General features: G+C 40.9%; 1 protein-coding gene across 1 annotated transcript in view; it reads left to right on the forward strand.

Annotated features, from left to right (window-relative positions):
- The first annotated feature begins 2,387 nt into the window (after window positions 1-2,387).
- Window positions 2,388-15,591, forward strand: part of TTC39C (tetratricopeptide repeat domain 39C) — a 70,769-nt gene continuing 57,565 nt past the window's right edge. The window contains exon 1 of the mRNA XM_075213430.1: window positions 2,388-2,742. Within this exon, the coding sequence (XP_075069531.1) occupies window positions 2,603-2,742 (140 nt within the window). The 5' untranslated portion in view covers window positions 2,388-2,602. The remainder of the gene's footprint in view (window positions 2,743-15,591) is intronic.

Raw genomic sequence — 15,591 nt, forward strand, 5'->3', positions numbered from 1 at the left:
GGATCCACACTGAATTCACACAATACCATCCCGATTCACACAAACACACCCAGATCCACACTAAATTCACACAATACCACCCGATTCACACTAAATTCACACAAAACCACCCGGATTCAAACTAAATTCACACATAAAACCAAAAAGAAATAGATACAAAGACGGTGCTGGTACCAGCGCCGTCTCTGTATCTATTTCTTTTTGGTTTTATTTGTATTGTTTACCCCATTTGTAAATGGGAGGTCTGATACAGAGGGCAGCAGGTATATTGCGTTTTGTGCTAACGTACCACTAAATTTTCTGCATTGCATTAAATTCACACATAAACACCTGGATTCAAACTGAATTCACACATAAACCCCTTGAATTCAAACTGAATTCACACATAACCGATAAATAAAAGTTGATGATAATAATGGTAACAAGTATCTGCTACAACACAAATTAGTTTTCCTTTATCATATAATTTTTCTATAATACCAAAAATAAGTACAGTACTATTATTATTATTATCATTTATTTGTTAGGCGCCACAAGATTTCCGCAGCGCCGCACACAGTACAAACAGTAGACTATACAGGGTGAAACAGTACAGAACAATAAACAAAAAATACCAATGCTTCAGAAAGTCCAGGCAGGCTAATGCAATAAAGACGGAGCAGAAGAACAGGTATGGAGACAGGAGGGAAGAGGGCCCTGCTTATGCGAGCTTACATCCTAAGTGAGGGTAAACAGAACAGGCACAAGGGGAGCCAGTTGAGGCAAGGGGGAGAGAAGGGAGAATGAGTGGAGGAGATGAGGGGGCTAAGTGGATGGTTGGTAAGCTTTGAGGAAGAGGTGAGTTTTGAGTGCACGTTTGAAGGAGCACAGAGTAGGAGAGAGACGGATGGAACGAGGGAGGTCATTCCAGTGAAGGGGGGCTGCATGGGAAAAGTCTTGGATTCTGGAGTGGGAATAGGTGATCAGAGTGGAGCAGAGGCTGCAATCATTGGCCGAGCGCAGGGAGTGGGCAGGAGTGTGAATGGAGAGGAGGTTAGAGATATAAGGGACAGTAGAGTGGGAGAGAGCCTTGTAAGTGGTGGTGAGGAGTTTGAAAAGGATTCTGTAGGGGAAGGGAAGCCAGTGTAAGGCGAGGCAGAGAGGGGAGGCAGAGGAGGAGCGGCGTGAGAGGAAGATGAGTCTTGCGACCGCATTAAGTATAGAGCGGAGGGGGGGGAGAGATGGGAGTGGGGGAGGCCAGTGAGGAGGAGGTTGCAATAATCGAGGCGGGAGATGATGAGTGCGTGGATGATAGTTTTCATGGCATCCTGAGAGAGAAAGGGACGGATGCGGGCAATGTTGCATAGTTGGAAGCGACAGGCTTGGGCAAGGGAATGAATGTGGGGGGCAAAAGAGAGAGAGGAGTCAAGGGTGACACCCAGGCAGCAGAGTTTGGTGACAGAGGAGATGGTGTTGTTGTTGACGACAATAGAGAGGTCATGGTGGGATGGGAGTCTGGGCGGAGGAAAGACAATGAGTTCAGTTTTAGAAATATTGATTTTGAGAAAGCGCGCGGACATCAAGGAGGAGATGGCGGAGAGGCAGTCAGATTCCCGAGAGAGGAGGGTGGAAGAAAGATCAGGAGAAGAGATGTAGATTTGAATGTCGTCAGCATAAAGGTGATACATAAAGGGAGGAAGTATAGAGCGAAAAGAGTAGAGGGCCGAGAACAGAGCCCTGCGGGACTCCTACAGGGAGAGGGTAGGGGGAGGAGGAAGCTAGTGCAATGTATTATTCGTAAATTAAATGTATTTATAGTTCATTTTGCCATATAGAACTACACTGTAAAAATAGCTGTGTTTTCTGTTATGTTTAACAAATAAACACATTACTCATTAATTATATACAAAGATCACAGAAAAGCTGTGGCATACTTCCATAATATAATCAACTGCCAGAAACATGCATGAAAATGTTTATTTTTTCATTTGTAATTAGATAACGTTATTGAATTGTAAGTGGTTGGAAGCCCAAAAAGTGTGTAATTCTCTATAAGTATATTCTGTCTAAATGTCCATATGGTGAGCAATAAAAATTAAATTTCTACTTGTTTCCTAAGGCAACGAAACCATATTGCAACTTTTTACTAAATAAGTAGTTTGAATAACATGGGAAATAATTATAATCCACCATAAATCATCATGCAGGTGTATAGTAGTAAATGACTAAGTCCTATAAATAAACATGAAAGGGCTGCCTAGATACATCTCCTGAGTCAGCTATCCCCCCTCCCTATAATGAAGGCAGCACCCAGTGATAAAGACAGTTATAATAATAAGACAGTGGTGTAGCTTCATCCTTATTACAATGAGGCAGAAAGAACAGAGAATCTGGGTCCTCCTCTTCCTGCTCCTCCTCTACACGAGCAGCTCACACACTGAGCTCCCCATACACACTGTGCTCTCCTTACACACTGAGCTCCCCTTACACACACTGTTCCCTCCTTGTCAGGCTGTCACCACCACAGTCTCCTGACCAGGGAGCGGTGACACCGCTGCGGGCTCTGCTGCCATCAATCACCACCACGCCTGGTCCTGGCACCTCCTGCACAGTCACACGCACAATGGCCGAGCAGCAGACCTCAGCGCAGGTGGAAGCCGATCACTCGGAGCCGATGGATGATACCGAGCTGGCCCTTGTGGGCATCAATATGCTGCTCAACAACGGCTTCAGGGAGTCGGACCAGCTATTCAAGAAATACAGGTGAGAGCAGCGGTGTCTGGAGCGCAGCAGCTGCTGCCATTACGTAGTGGATGCTGCTCTGTGTGTTCATGATGTCAGGGGGGATGCTGGAATCAATGAGATGAATGAATACTCCCCAGTGATCTTCAATGCTGCCTTCAGTTTGCTAATTAGGAGCAGTTTGCAGGGCAGGATCACCGGGTGATCAGTGTGCCGGGCAGGATCCCCTGGTGATCAGTGTGCCGGGCAGGATCCCCTGGTGATCAGTGTGCCGGGCAGGATCCCCTGGTGATCAGTGTGCCGGGCAGGATCCCCTGGTGATCAGTGTGCCGGGCAGGATCCCCGGGTGATCAGTGTGCCGGGCAGGATCCCCGGGTGATCACTGTGTCGCTCAGGATCCCCTGGTGATCACTGTGTCGCTCAGGATCCCCGGGTGATCAGTGTGCCGGGCAGGATCCCCTGGTGATCACTGTGCCGGTCAGGTTCTGGTTACATTATTATTCCTGGTAACTACTATGCAGTGCCATTTAAGAGGCTTATCTGGGTGAGGATCCCTACATAATCAATGTGCCAGTCTTGTTCCCTGGTTAATAAATGCACCAGTCAGAATTTTATTTTAAATTAAGTCATCTTGATGCTTGGCCCAAGCATCAAGATGACTTAATTTAATTTATACCCAACTTGGGTATATCACTTATTCAGTATTCCCTTTAAATCACTAGCATCAAGATCCATGGGTAATCACCGTCAGTCTGGATTCATATGTAATCTGTGTGGCAGCCAAGATCTCGGGGTAATTACTGTGGCCTAGGTTAATGCTGTGCCAGTCAGGATGCCTGGGTAACCACTTTTCCAGTCTGGGTTCTGCAGAAACTGTGTCACAATATTGTATGTTCCATCATGGAGCCAGGAAGGATAGTGATTCTTTAATAAAAGGCTCATGCTGGATACTGTATTAACTGAAACAGTTGTCACTGTCATTTCTGTAGAAACTATACCATTGATGGTTTTGTAAATGCTGAATTACATAATGGTTGGTTCACTTATGATAATCCTGTATAAACTACATGAGTCAGGATTACATATTTACCGTTACCAACCGGTTTCAGATATTTAGATTGGATCAGGTCACTTACCCAGTTATGCGTCTTCAAAAATGCGTGGCAGCATCTATAAATTAGATTTAAAACCCAATAATGATAAAACGAAACAAATACTGATACTAATTTGGGTTCATTCTTAGATCTTTGTTTTGCAAACTGGTTAAAAAATTTAAAAAAGCAAAATAAAACTGTTGAATCACTTTTCTCTCTGATCTGGGCCCTATTGTCATGTATCTGCAGATGGAGCTTGACATTTGTAACTATAAACGGAAGTGTCATATTGGAATTTATTTATTTGTTCTGTTGCAGGTGTCTGTCTTTCTTGGCACTTGCTGACCTCATTTTTTAACTCCATTAGGCTATGTCTTGCATTTTAAATATTCTTAGCTATGTGTGTAATTCCTGTGTTTGTGTGTGTGTTTGTACATTTTTTTGCACTTAAACTTTCTGTTTGACATCAGCCAGGAAGATTACTTTTGTTCTTGCACAAGGCATCTAAGGACCGCAGGATATTTGTCCTTCTACACAATTTGTTTGATCATAATCCCTTTTATCTTTGCCACCCACCCAATCTTCTTAACACACCCTATATGTATCTGTATATCCAGTGACTCTCTTACAGGATGCCGCTTTTTGTAGTGGAATGTCTGCAGGGTGTAGACCACTGATGTGTAAGCGGTGGCCCTCTAAGCCTCCACCTGTGGCCCTTCGCACCTTCCTACTTTGTCAGATTTATTTCTTATAGCTTGTAACATTTGTTTAAAATTTGTACTGTTTTGTCCTTCTGATTAAATGTATTGCTTTTACTTGTTACTGAGATTGAGTAAAGTGCGGCCCTTTTTAAGGTTAGAGGGCCACTGAAGTGTATCATGTTGCCGATCTCTGGAGTAGACCAACACAAAACGACTTACGGATGTGATCTGTAAAACTGTTGTTATTACAATTGCCATCCTTGCTGTATTATTTAACAGATTTAGACTAGAGGGTCTGTTTATTAAGAGCCAGAGATTGTCAAAGTTTTTTCCATTGTATCGCAGCAAGATGAATCTTCCTATCGCTAAATTTGCCACAGTGTTTTTGACGTGGCGGCTGAGCATAGTCTGCTCCCCAGCAATACTGGGTTGTAGCAGTAAAAGTACCCCTACTACTTCCACAGCCAGTTTACAGTGCCTTGTGCATGTGTAACCCGGGATTGCCAGCTCACACATGCGCAGTGGAACTAAAAGCCTGGACTTGGGCCTTCACTTCCACTTTCACTTACTTTAAAAAAATAAAATAAAAAAAAATAATATAAAGTTAAAAAAATGTGTAAATAAATGCCTGCAGCCAAAATATTTATGTGGAAAAAAATATGAAAGCCACACATTTGGCTGCTGACACAATGTTGTGTGTTTGTGGGACATAATTTATTATTCTAATTATTTCTTAACAGTTATCTATATAGTGCAAACATATTATAAGCCCATGACCTCAGCGCTGAAAGTCAGTAGCGCTAACTTCTGTGCCACCTTGCTGCCCATAATTTAGACTACGTTCTAATGGGAAAGGAATTGATGTGAAATAGTCTTCTTTGTTAGTGACGCTGCTCAGAGTGACTGGATGGGGATGGGGGCACTTGGGGATCGTGTGTGTGATATTATCACTGAGCAACAGCAATTACTTTTTTTTTTTTCTTGGTTATCTGAACTTTCTGTTTCTCTGTAAATTCTAGATACTTTTGTGCTGGAAAAACCCAGTAGATCAGAGTTTTTTGAGATACCAATACCACCCTGTCTAACACCAACAATCATTCCATGGTCAAAGTTACTTAGATCATATTTCTTTCTTGTGTTGGCGTTTGGTCTGAACAGCAACTGAACCTCTTGACCATGTCTGCATGTTTTTATGTATGGTTGCTGCTGCATGATTGGCTGAGGTAATATTTTTTTTAATAACTGACAGGTGTAAAGTGGGCTGTGTGTGTGTGTGTGTGTGTGTGTGTGTGTATATGTATGTGTGTATAGTGTGTGTGTAGATATAGATATATATACTTTTACACTTGCACACATCAGCCACAGCATTAACACCACCTGCCTAATATGACGTAGGTCTCCCTCATACTGCCAAAACAGCTCTAAACTGTTGAGGCATGAATTCCACAAGACCTCTCTGAAGGTGTTCTGTGGTACCTGGCACCAAGACGTTTGCAGCAGACTCTTTAAGTCCTGTAAATTGCGAGGTGGGGCCTCCATGGCTCTGACTTGATATTTTTTTTAGCACGTCCCGCAGATGCTCCATTGGATTGAGATCTGGGGAATTTGGAGGCCAAGTTAGCACCTTGTACTCTTTATCATTTCCTCAAGCCATTCCTGAACAATTTTTGCAGTGTGGCAGAGCGCATTATCTTGCTGAAAGAGGCCACTGCCATCAGGGAATACCGTTTCTATGAAGGGGCGTACTTGGTCTGCAATGTTTAGGTAGATCTATGGGTACATCAGTGAGCCTTGGGCGCCCATGACTCTGTCCCCAGTTCACCTGGTTTCCTTGGACCACTTTTGGTAGGTACTAACCACTGCATACTGGCAACACCCCACAAGACCTGCTATTTTGGAGGTTCTCTGACCCAGTCATCTAGCCATCACAATTTGGCCTTTGTCAAAGTTGCTCAGATCTTTACACTTGCCCATTCTTCCTGCTTCCAACACATCAGCTTCTTGAACTGACTGTTCACTTGCTGCTTAATATATTCCACCCATTTACAGGTGCCACTGTAATGAGATAATGTTATTTACTTCACTTGTCAGTGGTTTTAATGTTGTGGCTGATGGGTGTATACAGTGTATATATAGTTTATATTTTTTATTTTTTTAACATCTGGCACAAAGTACCTCATACCTCAGTAATATCGCTGGTTCCTAGCAAATTGTGTTCTCATGAATATTCATTCAAGCCACAAAATAGCTGCTCCCATTCTGTTTAGGCAAAAAGAACTCTAACGTATGTCATTATGTTTGTTCATGCTTTGTGCTAGTTCAGTGTATACACGTTCAAACCTGCATAACCAGTTTCTGAGCCATAAACATGCTGTTTATATATAATGTATTAGATTATGTAAAGGTTTAGGGATTTTGATAGTGAAATTAATTTTAGATGTTATAAAACATACAAGGATATCTACCCTGTGTCCCTCCACCTCTCCCTCATGTCTCCTTTGTGTACTTACATGTTCCCTCATAATTTGTGTGGCTTTACGACACCTATTTGGTAATACCTAGGACACACCAACAGTAAAATATAGGCCTCACCAATACTGCTTGTTTTGTGGAGCTTCCCGCAAGAGCACAAGTAGAATACTCGTTTCCTATATGCATCAGTGCTGCAGAGAGGTGATGCACAAAGCATGCACTGGTATATGTGATCACAGAGCTATAAGTACATGTTCTTAGTGGTTACTGCAGCTATCCAGCAGCAAAGATCCTACCCCTCTGGGAGTTCCCGGAAGCGGTATGGGTGGAGGGGCGGGCGTTAGCGAATTGTGCCATTTTGGCCAAAATGATGCGATTCCCTAAGAATCTCGTCATTGGGGCTCTAACTCGACCCACTTCACTAGGAACTGGGCAGATGCGGGAGTCCGGGAGACCCACCCGGTATTCACGAGTCTCCCGGACATTGGAAGAGTTGGCAAGTAGGAGTTAAATGTTGTAACTATGGCATAGGTCTTACCCTATTTAAAGCTTTTCTTTATTTTCTTTTCGGATTGCAGGAAATCATGTTCTTTAGTTTTTTTGTAGGATCTTGACTGCCAGCTTGTATCTATTATATACTGTATATGCAGTCTTACAGCAGCACAGCTTTATAGTATTAACATAACCTATAAAATTGCAGCCATTATTGTTCCTGGAATTGTTCAGAAGAGGAATTGTAGTAACCAAAATCTGCCCCCACCCCCTGGTCAAACACACCTTAAAAGCATATTCGGAATGCAAGAAACATTTAAGAAGCCGGAGATATCTGCTGTATGACTTCTGTAGAATGCAGCCGCAAGCATCTGAGAGTTGGTATAATATTTACAGGACATTTTTTTTTTTTTTTTGCTGTTATATGAAATGTACATGGATTGTAATATGTGCGATCATCTGATATCAAGACTTTTTTTGTCATGTTGAATAATCTTCTGCTGTGTTATAACTATTATTTATCCTGAAATGAAAGCAGCTGTGTGCTGTAATGACCATGCAGCCACCATTGTAAAGGTTGATGTTTGTGAAATATATGGGTGTCACTTGAAACGGAGGAGCCACTTTGTGAACACCTGCACAGCTCTGTGTCAACTTGCACCCGTTTAATTTACCAGCTGAAATCTCTGCCTTACCATTAAAGTGACACTGTATCCCTTATTCCACAGTACAATTGTCATTTATACAGTGGTCAAAGTGGGGTATATACAGTGGTTTGCCAACCAGCCACTTCTCATACTGCCTTCATTGTAACACTATCAAATTCCACTCACTTACATTCTCAGTACATTTTTCAGACCACCACTTCTAAATTTTCACTTCGACTACTGCATTTATGTAATATATGTTGAATCAAAATTGGAAAGTATCTATAACACACTGGTGCTTTGGAGGGTCAATTCTATCCTGTTTCTTAATATTTAAGTTTAGTTGCTGTCGCTCACACTATTTACATTTTCCAAACTCTTATAGACAAAGCGATACATCAAAATAAATGGTAGCAAAGACTGTATTCTGTTAGCCATAAAAAATATATATATATATATATATATAACTCTGTTTCCTATCAAAGGCTTATTGAGCAGGTTTGTTTGAGACTTTTCAGACCTCTACGTGACTTAGTAGCTGGTAAACTAAATTTTGGTCTGCAAATATTATTGAAACGTTTTTTTGCCCACTTAGAAATGTATTCAAGGTTTTAAAATTCTTCTACTCATTTTGATTAATAATAAAATAACAGAAAAGCTGTGTCTGCCTTAGTGACTGTTTTGTTTCTTGCAGACTTGTTTATAATCAGTTGTTTGCCTGCTGATCATATTGTGTTGTTGCTAGCGGCATGTTTCCAATGAATGCAGAATGACGTTTTACTAGTAAGACGTAAATGACGTAATGGCTTATTCTGGGGCTTACAGCAAAAAGATAAAACTCTGAGGGGTAAATGTATGAAGCTCCCATTTCTGCAAGTCGCTGGAAATCGGTGACTTTACAGGGGAAATTTAAAGTGGCAATGGCTTGTAAAGGCAAGTTTGCCTTTACAAGCCATGGCCACTTTAAGTTTCACATGCAAAATCACCGATTTCCAGCGACTTGCAGAAATCGGAGCTTCATACATTTACCCCCAAATGTGTGTTTGGTACACTGATCATCCAAGCTGGTACGATATAAAGTCGTATCTCTGATATTCCTGAATATTTAGTTAACAATTTCTGTGTCTCGTCAAATGCTAAAATATTATAATAGTTATAGGAACTTTACAGCCCCTTGCTATTGTCTTCTGTAATCATCTATGTAGACTTCTATTAATGCCTCCTACACCATACTTGCCTACTTTCAGTAGGCTATGTCCGGGAGAGGGGCGTGACTAATGAGCGGGAGAGGGGCGGAGCGCCTCAAATCGCGTCATTTTGGCCCCGCCCCCACTAGTAAAATGACATGATTCTCGGGGAATCGTGTCATTTTAACAATGGAATTCCGGGATGCGGGAGAAATGCCAGCTCTCGCAGGAGCCTGGGAGACTGACCCGAATTTCGGGAGCCTCCCGGACTTTCCGGGAGAGTTGGCTAGTATGTCCTACACATGCCATGGTTTTTAACTGACATATCTTTAAATTCTAATAAATGTCAAGGCTCTATGTAAATTAAGCTTGCTATTTTTTCAAAAAGAACAGTAGGTAAATTGCAGAAACAAGCTAGACTTGCGTGTATTTACTTTACACCCTACCAAGCTTCTTGCTGAGACACGGTAAAATGGATAAAAAAATAATGTGGCTCTTGAGTAAGTGGGTTCCAGGTGTGGAGTTTCCTTTTACAAATAAAATTGGTTTTATACTTTAACCTGTGCTTCTGAAAGCTATTGGCAAAATGCCTGCCATTAATGCGACCTCTCCCCCACCTCTTTGAGAAGCTTTCCCCAATATTTTTGGCAAACTACCTTTTTGTTATATCTACTTTCTGCATGAAGTTTTTGCTGGCGCTTGGCTCTGTGCAGTATTGTGGTTTGCTTTAGTTGAGATAATTGCTGTGCCAGCGTTATCTGTGCTTACAGGAGCACATGCAGTATTTCTAGCTTTTAGGGAAGTAGACTTTTAACTCTTGTATTGATTTCTGTAGCATTTGTTAATAATTCATAAGTTGTTTCAGTATGAATTTGTCAGCTTTTCGGAGCAGGTTGATGTCCTCTAAACACAAGAAATGGTTTTGGAGCATAAATGTTCTATGATTGTTGAATGGAAACCTATATAAAATGGCCCAAGACACCATCTTGTTTGGCTGAATTCTCATGGCCGTTCACCTGCCATCTTCCTAGGAACCTGTGTCTCAAGAATATTAGTCATCGAGTGCCTCAATTGTGTATGTGTGTTGCAGGTATTCTTTCAAGAATACTACCCAAAGCAAAAAAAATTTGGTGGTGTTCAAGGAGTTTATATGGAAAATAAAAGCCTCCTTAAATTGGACACTCTTCACCAGATTTGCTTATACCACGCCACACGTCTCTAAGCCTGCTTGCATTGGTCTCATTACCATTCCTCCTATAAACTTGCCGTAAGAGGAGAGAGGAATGCAGTCGGGAATCTTGGGGCACCCAACAAACCATATACAAATGGTTCTCCTCTGGATATAGGATGATAATGATCATGTCTGTGTGTTTGACAAGCAGCGAACAGCAGCAATAGCTTATTTTTTTCTGTTTCTGTTATTTTGAGCCTGTCTATATAATGGGTCTCCAAATAACAGATCCAATGCCTTGTTCAGTGTTACCTTGACTTTACCACTACAGGATTACTAAACGAAAATCCCTTCCGCGTCCATTGTTGACCATTGAAGCCACATTGCCTATGTTTAGGACACTAGGGGGTATATTTACTAAACTGCGGGTTTGAAAAAGTGGAGATGTTGTCTATAGCAACCAATCAGATTCTGGTTATCACTTATTTGGTACATTCTACAAAATGACAGCTAGAATCTGATTGGTTGCTAAACCCGCAGTTTAGTAAATATACCCCTTAAGGATCATTTACTAACCGCAAAATCTGTTGACATGCCATACTGCTTTGGGTCCCAGTATATTTTGTGGTGCATGCACACTTCACAGACTTTGGAAACAACCCTGTAAAATCATTCTCGTTTTGCAAGTTAGTGAATGTTTCTTGGTCGTATATCAATGAAACAGTATAAAGTCACATTAAGAGAGCCAAATAGACTCTTTCACAACTTTTTATTTATTAAAGGGTCAATGATGGAGAAATCATAGATTGCTCCCAGAGCAGCCTGGCATAGTATATTGCAGTGGTATGTCGTGTACCACTGCCATTTGCATCGGTACATATTGAGGTCTACCGGGCTGAGGTCAAAAATAGAACCTTAATGTTCAACCTACTACTATTACTTTTGGACCACCATCTTTATTTCAATCTTTTACATTTTTGTTCTGAAATTCTAAAAAATTCTTTTAGACTAATTTATGGCTTCATTCAATTCAGGGAACCCTGAGACTGTGTCTGTTTTTAGGTGTCCGTTTTGTATTTTGCTGTTTTTTTTTATGACATTGTTCAAAGTGCACACTGAAATTTGGTTTCTACAGAAGTCCAACTGGAAGCTAAGTGTGTCCCATTATAAATTTAGGACCAGGACTCATTCTCTGGGACCTCAGTGGTGACAGAACAGAAACCCTTTTGCGTAGAGGAAGGAGCTTTGCGCCTATCTGCAATACAGGAAATTACCTGCAAATGCGTTAAGAAAATTTTGTTGCTATGTTAAGCACTCATCCACCAAATCCCAAACTTGGCAAGGAACATTCTCTATCCTCGAGCTGGTGCACTCTTTGTACCTCTGTAGATGCAATCATCTTGGTCCATAAGTCAACGTACATTCCCCTAAAACTAGGCACGATGGTGTTTATGTAGGTGCCAAAGAAAAGGGATTGTGCTGCAGTTTATGCAATTTCATTGTTTGTAAGTGACATTTTAGTGTTTTAATGTGAACTTCTAGGATACAAACAGTTCAAAGCAGCTGGTTTGCAGTGACCTGACTGTCCCTGTGTAAAAAAAATCAGCCAGTCTGTCTCCTAACAGACCATTTCTGTTACAGCCACACAAAGGGGTTGACTTAAAATTCTAAAAAAAAAAAATTAAAGTGGAGGTGTTGCCCATAGTAAACCAATCAGGTTCGAGCTATCATTTATCTAGTACATTCCAGAAAATAATGGCTAATATCTGATTGGAGGAGTTGTCCGGAGCAACCAATTTTCTTTTTAGAAGTTTTATGTGCAGTACAATTCAGACTTTGGGGTAGAATTACTAAAAGTCCCAACCTACGGAACAATGACTGTTTTTTTTAGTCTGTCCGTGAACTTAAGCCATCCTTAAATTTCTGATTATTGCAAAGCAACCTTTATTTATGGGTACAGGCTGGTAACTGGCTTTGGTTAAAGCTATGTTGTACGGCTAGACTAAAATTAAATATATTTTGACTTCAACAGTTGCTTAAAAAAAAAATGAACACCTGTAATATTATCAAGGTGTGTACATTATTTCTGTCATCGTTTGTGTTATTTCACAGAACACATTGCACAGCAATGCAGTTTGTGTATTTTTACATCAGCAAATAGTACCGGAGAAGTAAGTGTGACTGATGTGTTTGTATTCCCCGTGTACATGTACCCTGTCTGTACTCTGCTGTGGCTGATGTGTTTGTATTCCCCATGTACATGTACCCTGTCTGTACTCTGCTGTGGCTGATGTGTTTGTATTCCCCATGTACATGTACCCTGTCTGTGCTCTGCTGTGGCTGATGTGTTTGTATTCCCCATGTACATGTACCCTGTCTGTACTCTGCTGTGGCTGATGTGTTTGTATTCCCCATGTACATGTACCCTGTCTGTACTCTGCTGTGGCTGATGTGTTTGTATTCCCTGTGTACATGTACCCTGTCTGTACTCTGCTGTGGCTGATGTGTTTGTATTCCCCATGTACATGTACCCTGTCTGTACTCTGCTGTGGCTGATGTGTTTGTATTCCCTGTGTACATGTACCCTGTCTGTACTCTGCTGTGGCTGATGTGTTTGTATTCCCCATGTACATGTACCCTGTCTGTACTCTGCTGTGACTTGTAGCTGCTGTCTGTGCGTCCTGCATCTGGCATCTCGCCATGCCCAGAACACCTGCATGATGCCGCAAGCAGATACGCACAACACGAAGCTGCAATATGGACACAGCCACTGTTACCAGGAAGGTCAAATGGTATTTTCAGATGCATGAACCTCTTATTTTAAGCTCATTAGAGCTAATTACAAATGTTCTGGGACTGGTATAATCAAGATCTATTGTCGTAGTGCAGTGGTTGGGGCTCACGCAGGGGGGCTGTGAGATGTCATCACTATGGTTCTCATGCTGTCGTCTTGGTATACAGAGTATTGCAGAGCTTGGACCTTCACCACAAGTGAATACACATTTGAACCACATTTGGGTATTATGGCTTTAGATATTATGGATTACACCTATTAAGTAGATATTAGATACAATAGAGCTCCACCTGAACTGAACCCAAATATTTTAATTGTCTTCTTTTAAGTATGGACTCTAAATTCAATGTTCAATTGTATCCACATTTTAGCTGCAATCTTTTTTTAAATATTGCATTTGACAGAGTATTTCTTCCTCCCTTCAGCATAAGTAACAAACATATTTAGCTGTCATTGACTACAAGATGGCTGATGACTTTGAAATAAGTAATACTAAATGGTGCAGCAGAATGATGGCCGCATTATCTTATCACTCTATCCAAGGATGCCGCGTTTTGTAGACCATGATCTCGGAACTAAACCCCCCCCTCTCAGTCCCCAATATAATAACCATAATATTTTACTTCACTTTATCAAGAAATGTAGATGCCTTCATCCACCTATGTTCATCTCTGTTCAGGTTGGTGATAACTCTTCTAGCACGTCTTTAGAGGTCCTTTATATTTATATAGGTATATAGTAGCACCTTGCAGTGTACATCTGAGAATTGTAGAGATTTTCTGTTTGCAAATGTGTTGGTTGCTTTTCAAAGGCAACTTGATGCAACCTCCAGGCTGTATGACACAGTTGTTTTTATTTTGGGTTTGGTCTCCTATGAAAAATTAGGTTGAAGTCAGTGTGATTCTTGCTGAATTGCTATTCCACCAAAGGAACTGGAATAGAGGTTAAAGAAACCAGAGATGAAGGCCGTTCTGGTGTAGCATGTTTGCATTTCAATCTGCAATGCTATTTTGCAATATTGTCATCTAAACTTTGAATGACACCAATTCATACTGCTGCTATTACACTTATTTTTTACACATTTTAGGCGAGTTGACAAATATAGATGTTTAGGAGAGAAGTATTCTCTGATAATTTACATTTACAAAAATATTGTGTGCCCACCTCTTTTGTTGACTTGGTATCAGTGAGTGTGTGTGGGGCTACTGTGTCACTCCTAGGTTTTTGTGACAGTCATTTCTATTAAAGAGTCTACATTCATTTAGAAAAAAAAATCACGATAATTGTAGCTAGGAAAACGGAGATTGCCAAAGTAAATATAGTGGTTATTAATGGGAAACACTGTTTCCCTGTCACTGAGATCACTGAAAAATTTGAGCAGCTAAATTGCTCTTTTGTGACTGAGAAACCAGGCTTCCCCTTCACTACTGTGCATTGCAGTACTTTGGCTGGATTGATGCAGGATTCATAAACCTTAATCTGACACTAAATTTAAACAGCATAAATTTTTATTTTTTATGCATATCTTACTACACAAAACAGCTAATCATGTTAAACAGTATAACTAAGTGTAGAGTGTAATAAAACATTGAAACCGTGGTTTATTCTATAACATCTCCTGTCCTCACATCCTGTGTGGTTTTTTTTTTTTGCTTATAACTGGGGGGGGTAGTGTATCTTAGTATTGTTGTCCCCTGAAAATGTACTGAACTGGGAACTGACCGTTTTCTTTAAATCCACAGTCTATATCCTTGGCAGTTGTGTCTTTAAAGATTACTTTGGCAACGCCATTATGAGATACAGTATTTGGCAGTCAAAAGTATTCTAATGCTTGAGTGTCTCATTGCTCTGGCTCATTATATCCCATCAAGGTCATACAAGATTGAACACGATATGTCCTAACTTTACTCTGGACATCAGACATAATAAGTTGTGTAATGATAAACGTAATCTTTGTATACGTTGTATGGAAAATGTAAAACCAACTTTAATGGGATTCTCACTTAAAGTTTGCTGGTAATGAAGCAGAGATTGTATTTGGCACTCGCAACGTACTGCTTATTTTTAAGGATGACAAGGTTCTTGATCAATAGCCAATTCTAGTTCTCTGCATTGCTTAATCCACATCCAATAGCAGGAATGGTGTATTTAGGAGAAAAGATGGACATGCAGGGAAGAAGGTTTGACTTTCACAAAGCTACAAATATAAAGCAGAAATTCGCCTCTGAGCTCTATCTGTACTGTGATATTCCCCTTCATCTGCCATCACATGACCTGCTGTGAGCCTGCGTCTGGTTGGCAGGGAGAGACAG

This window comes from Mixophyes fleayi, chromosome 5, assembly GCF_038048845.1.
Source record: "Mixophyes fleayi isolate aMixFle1 chromosome 5, aMixFle1.hap1, whole genome shotgun sequence".
NCBI classification, from domain to species: domain Eukaryota; kingdom Metazoa; phylum Chordata; class Amphibia; order Anura; family Limnodynastidae; genus Mixophyes; species Mixophyes fleayi.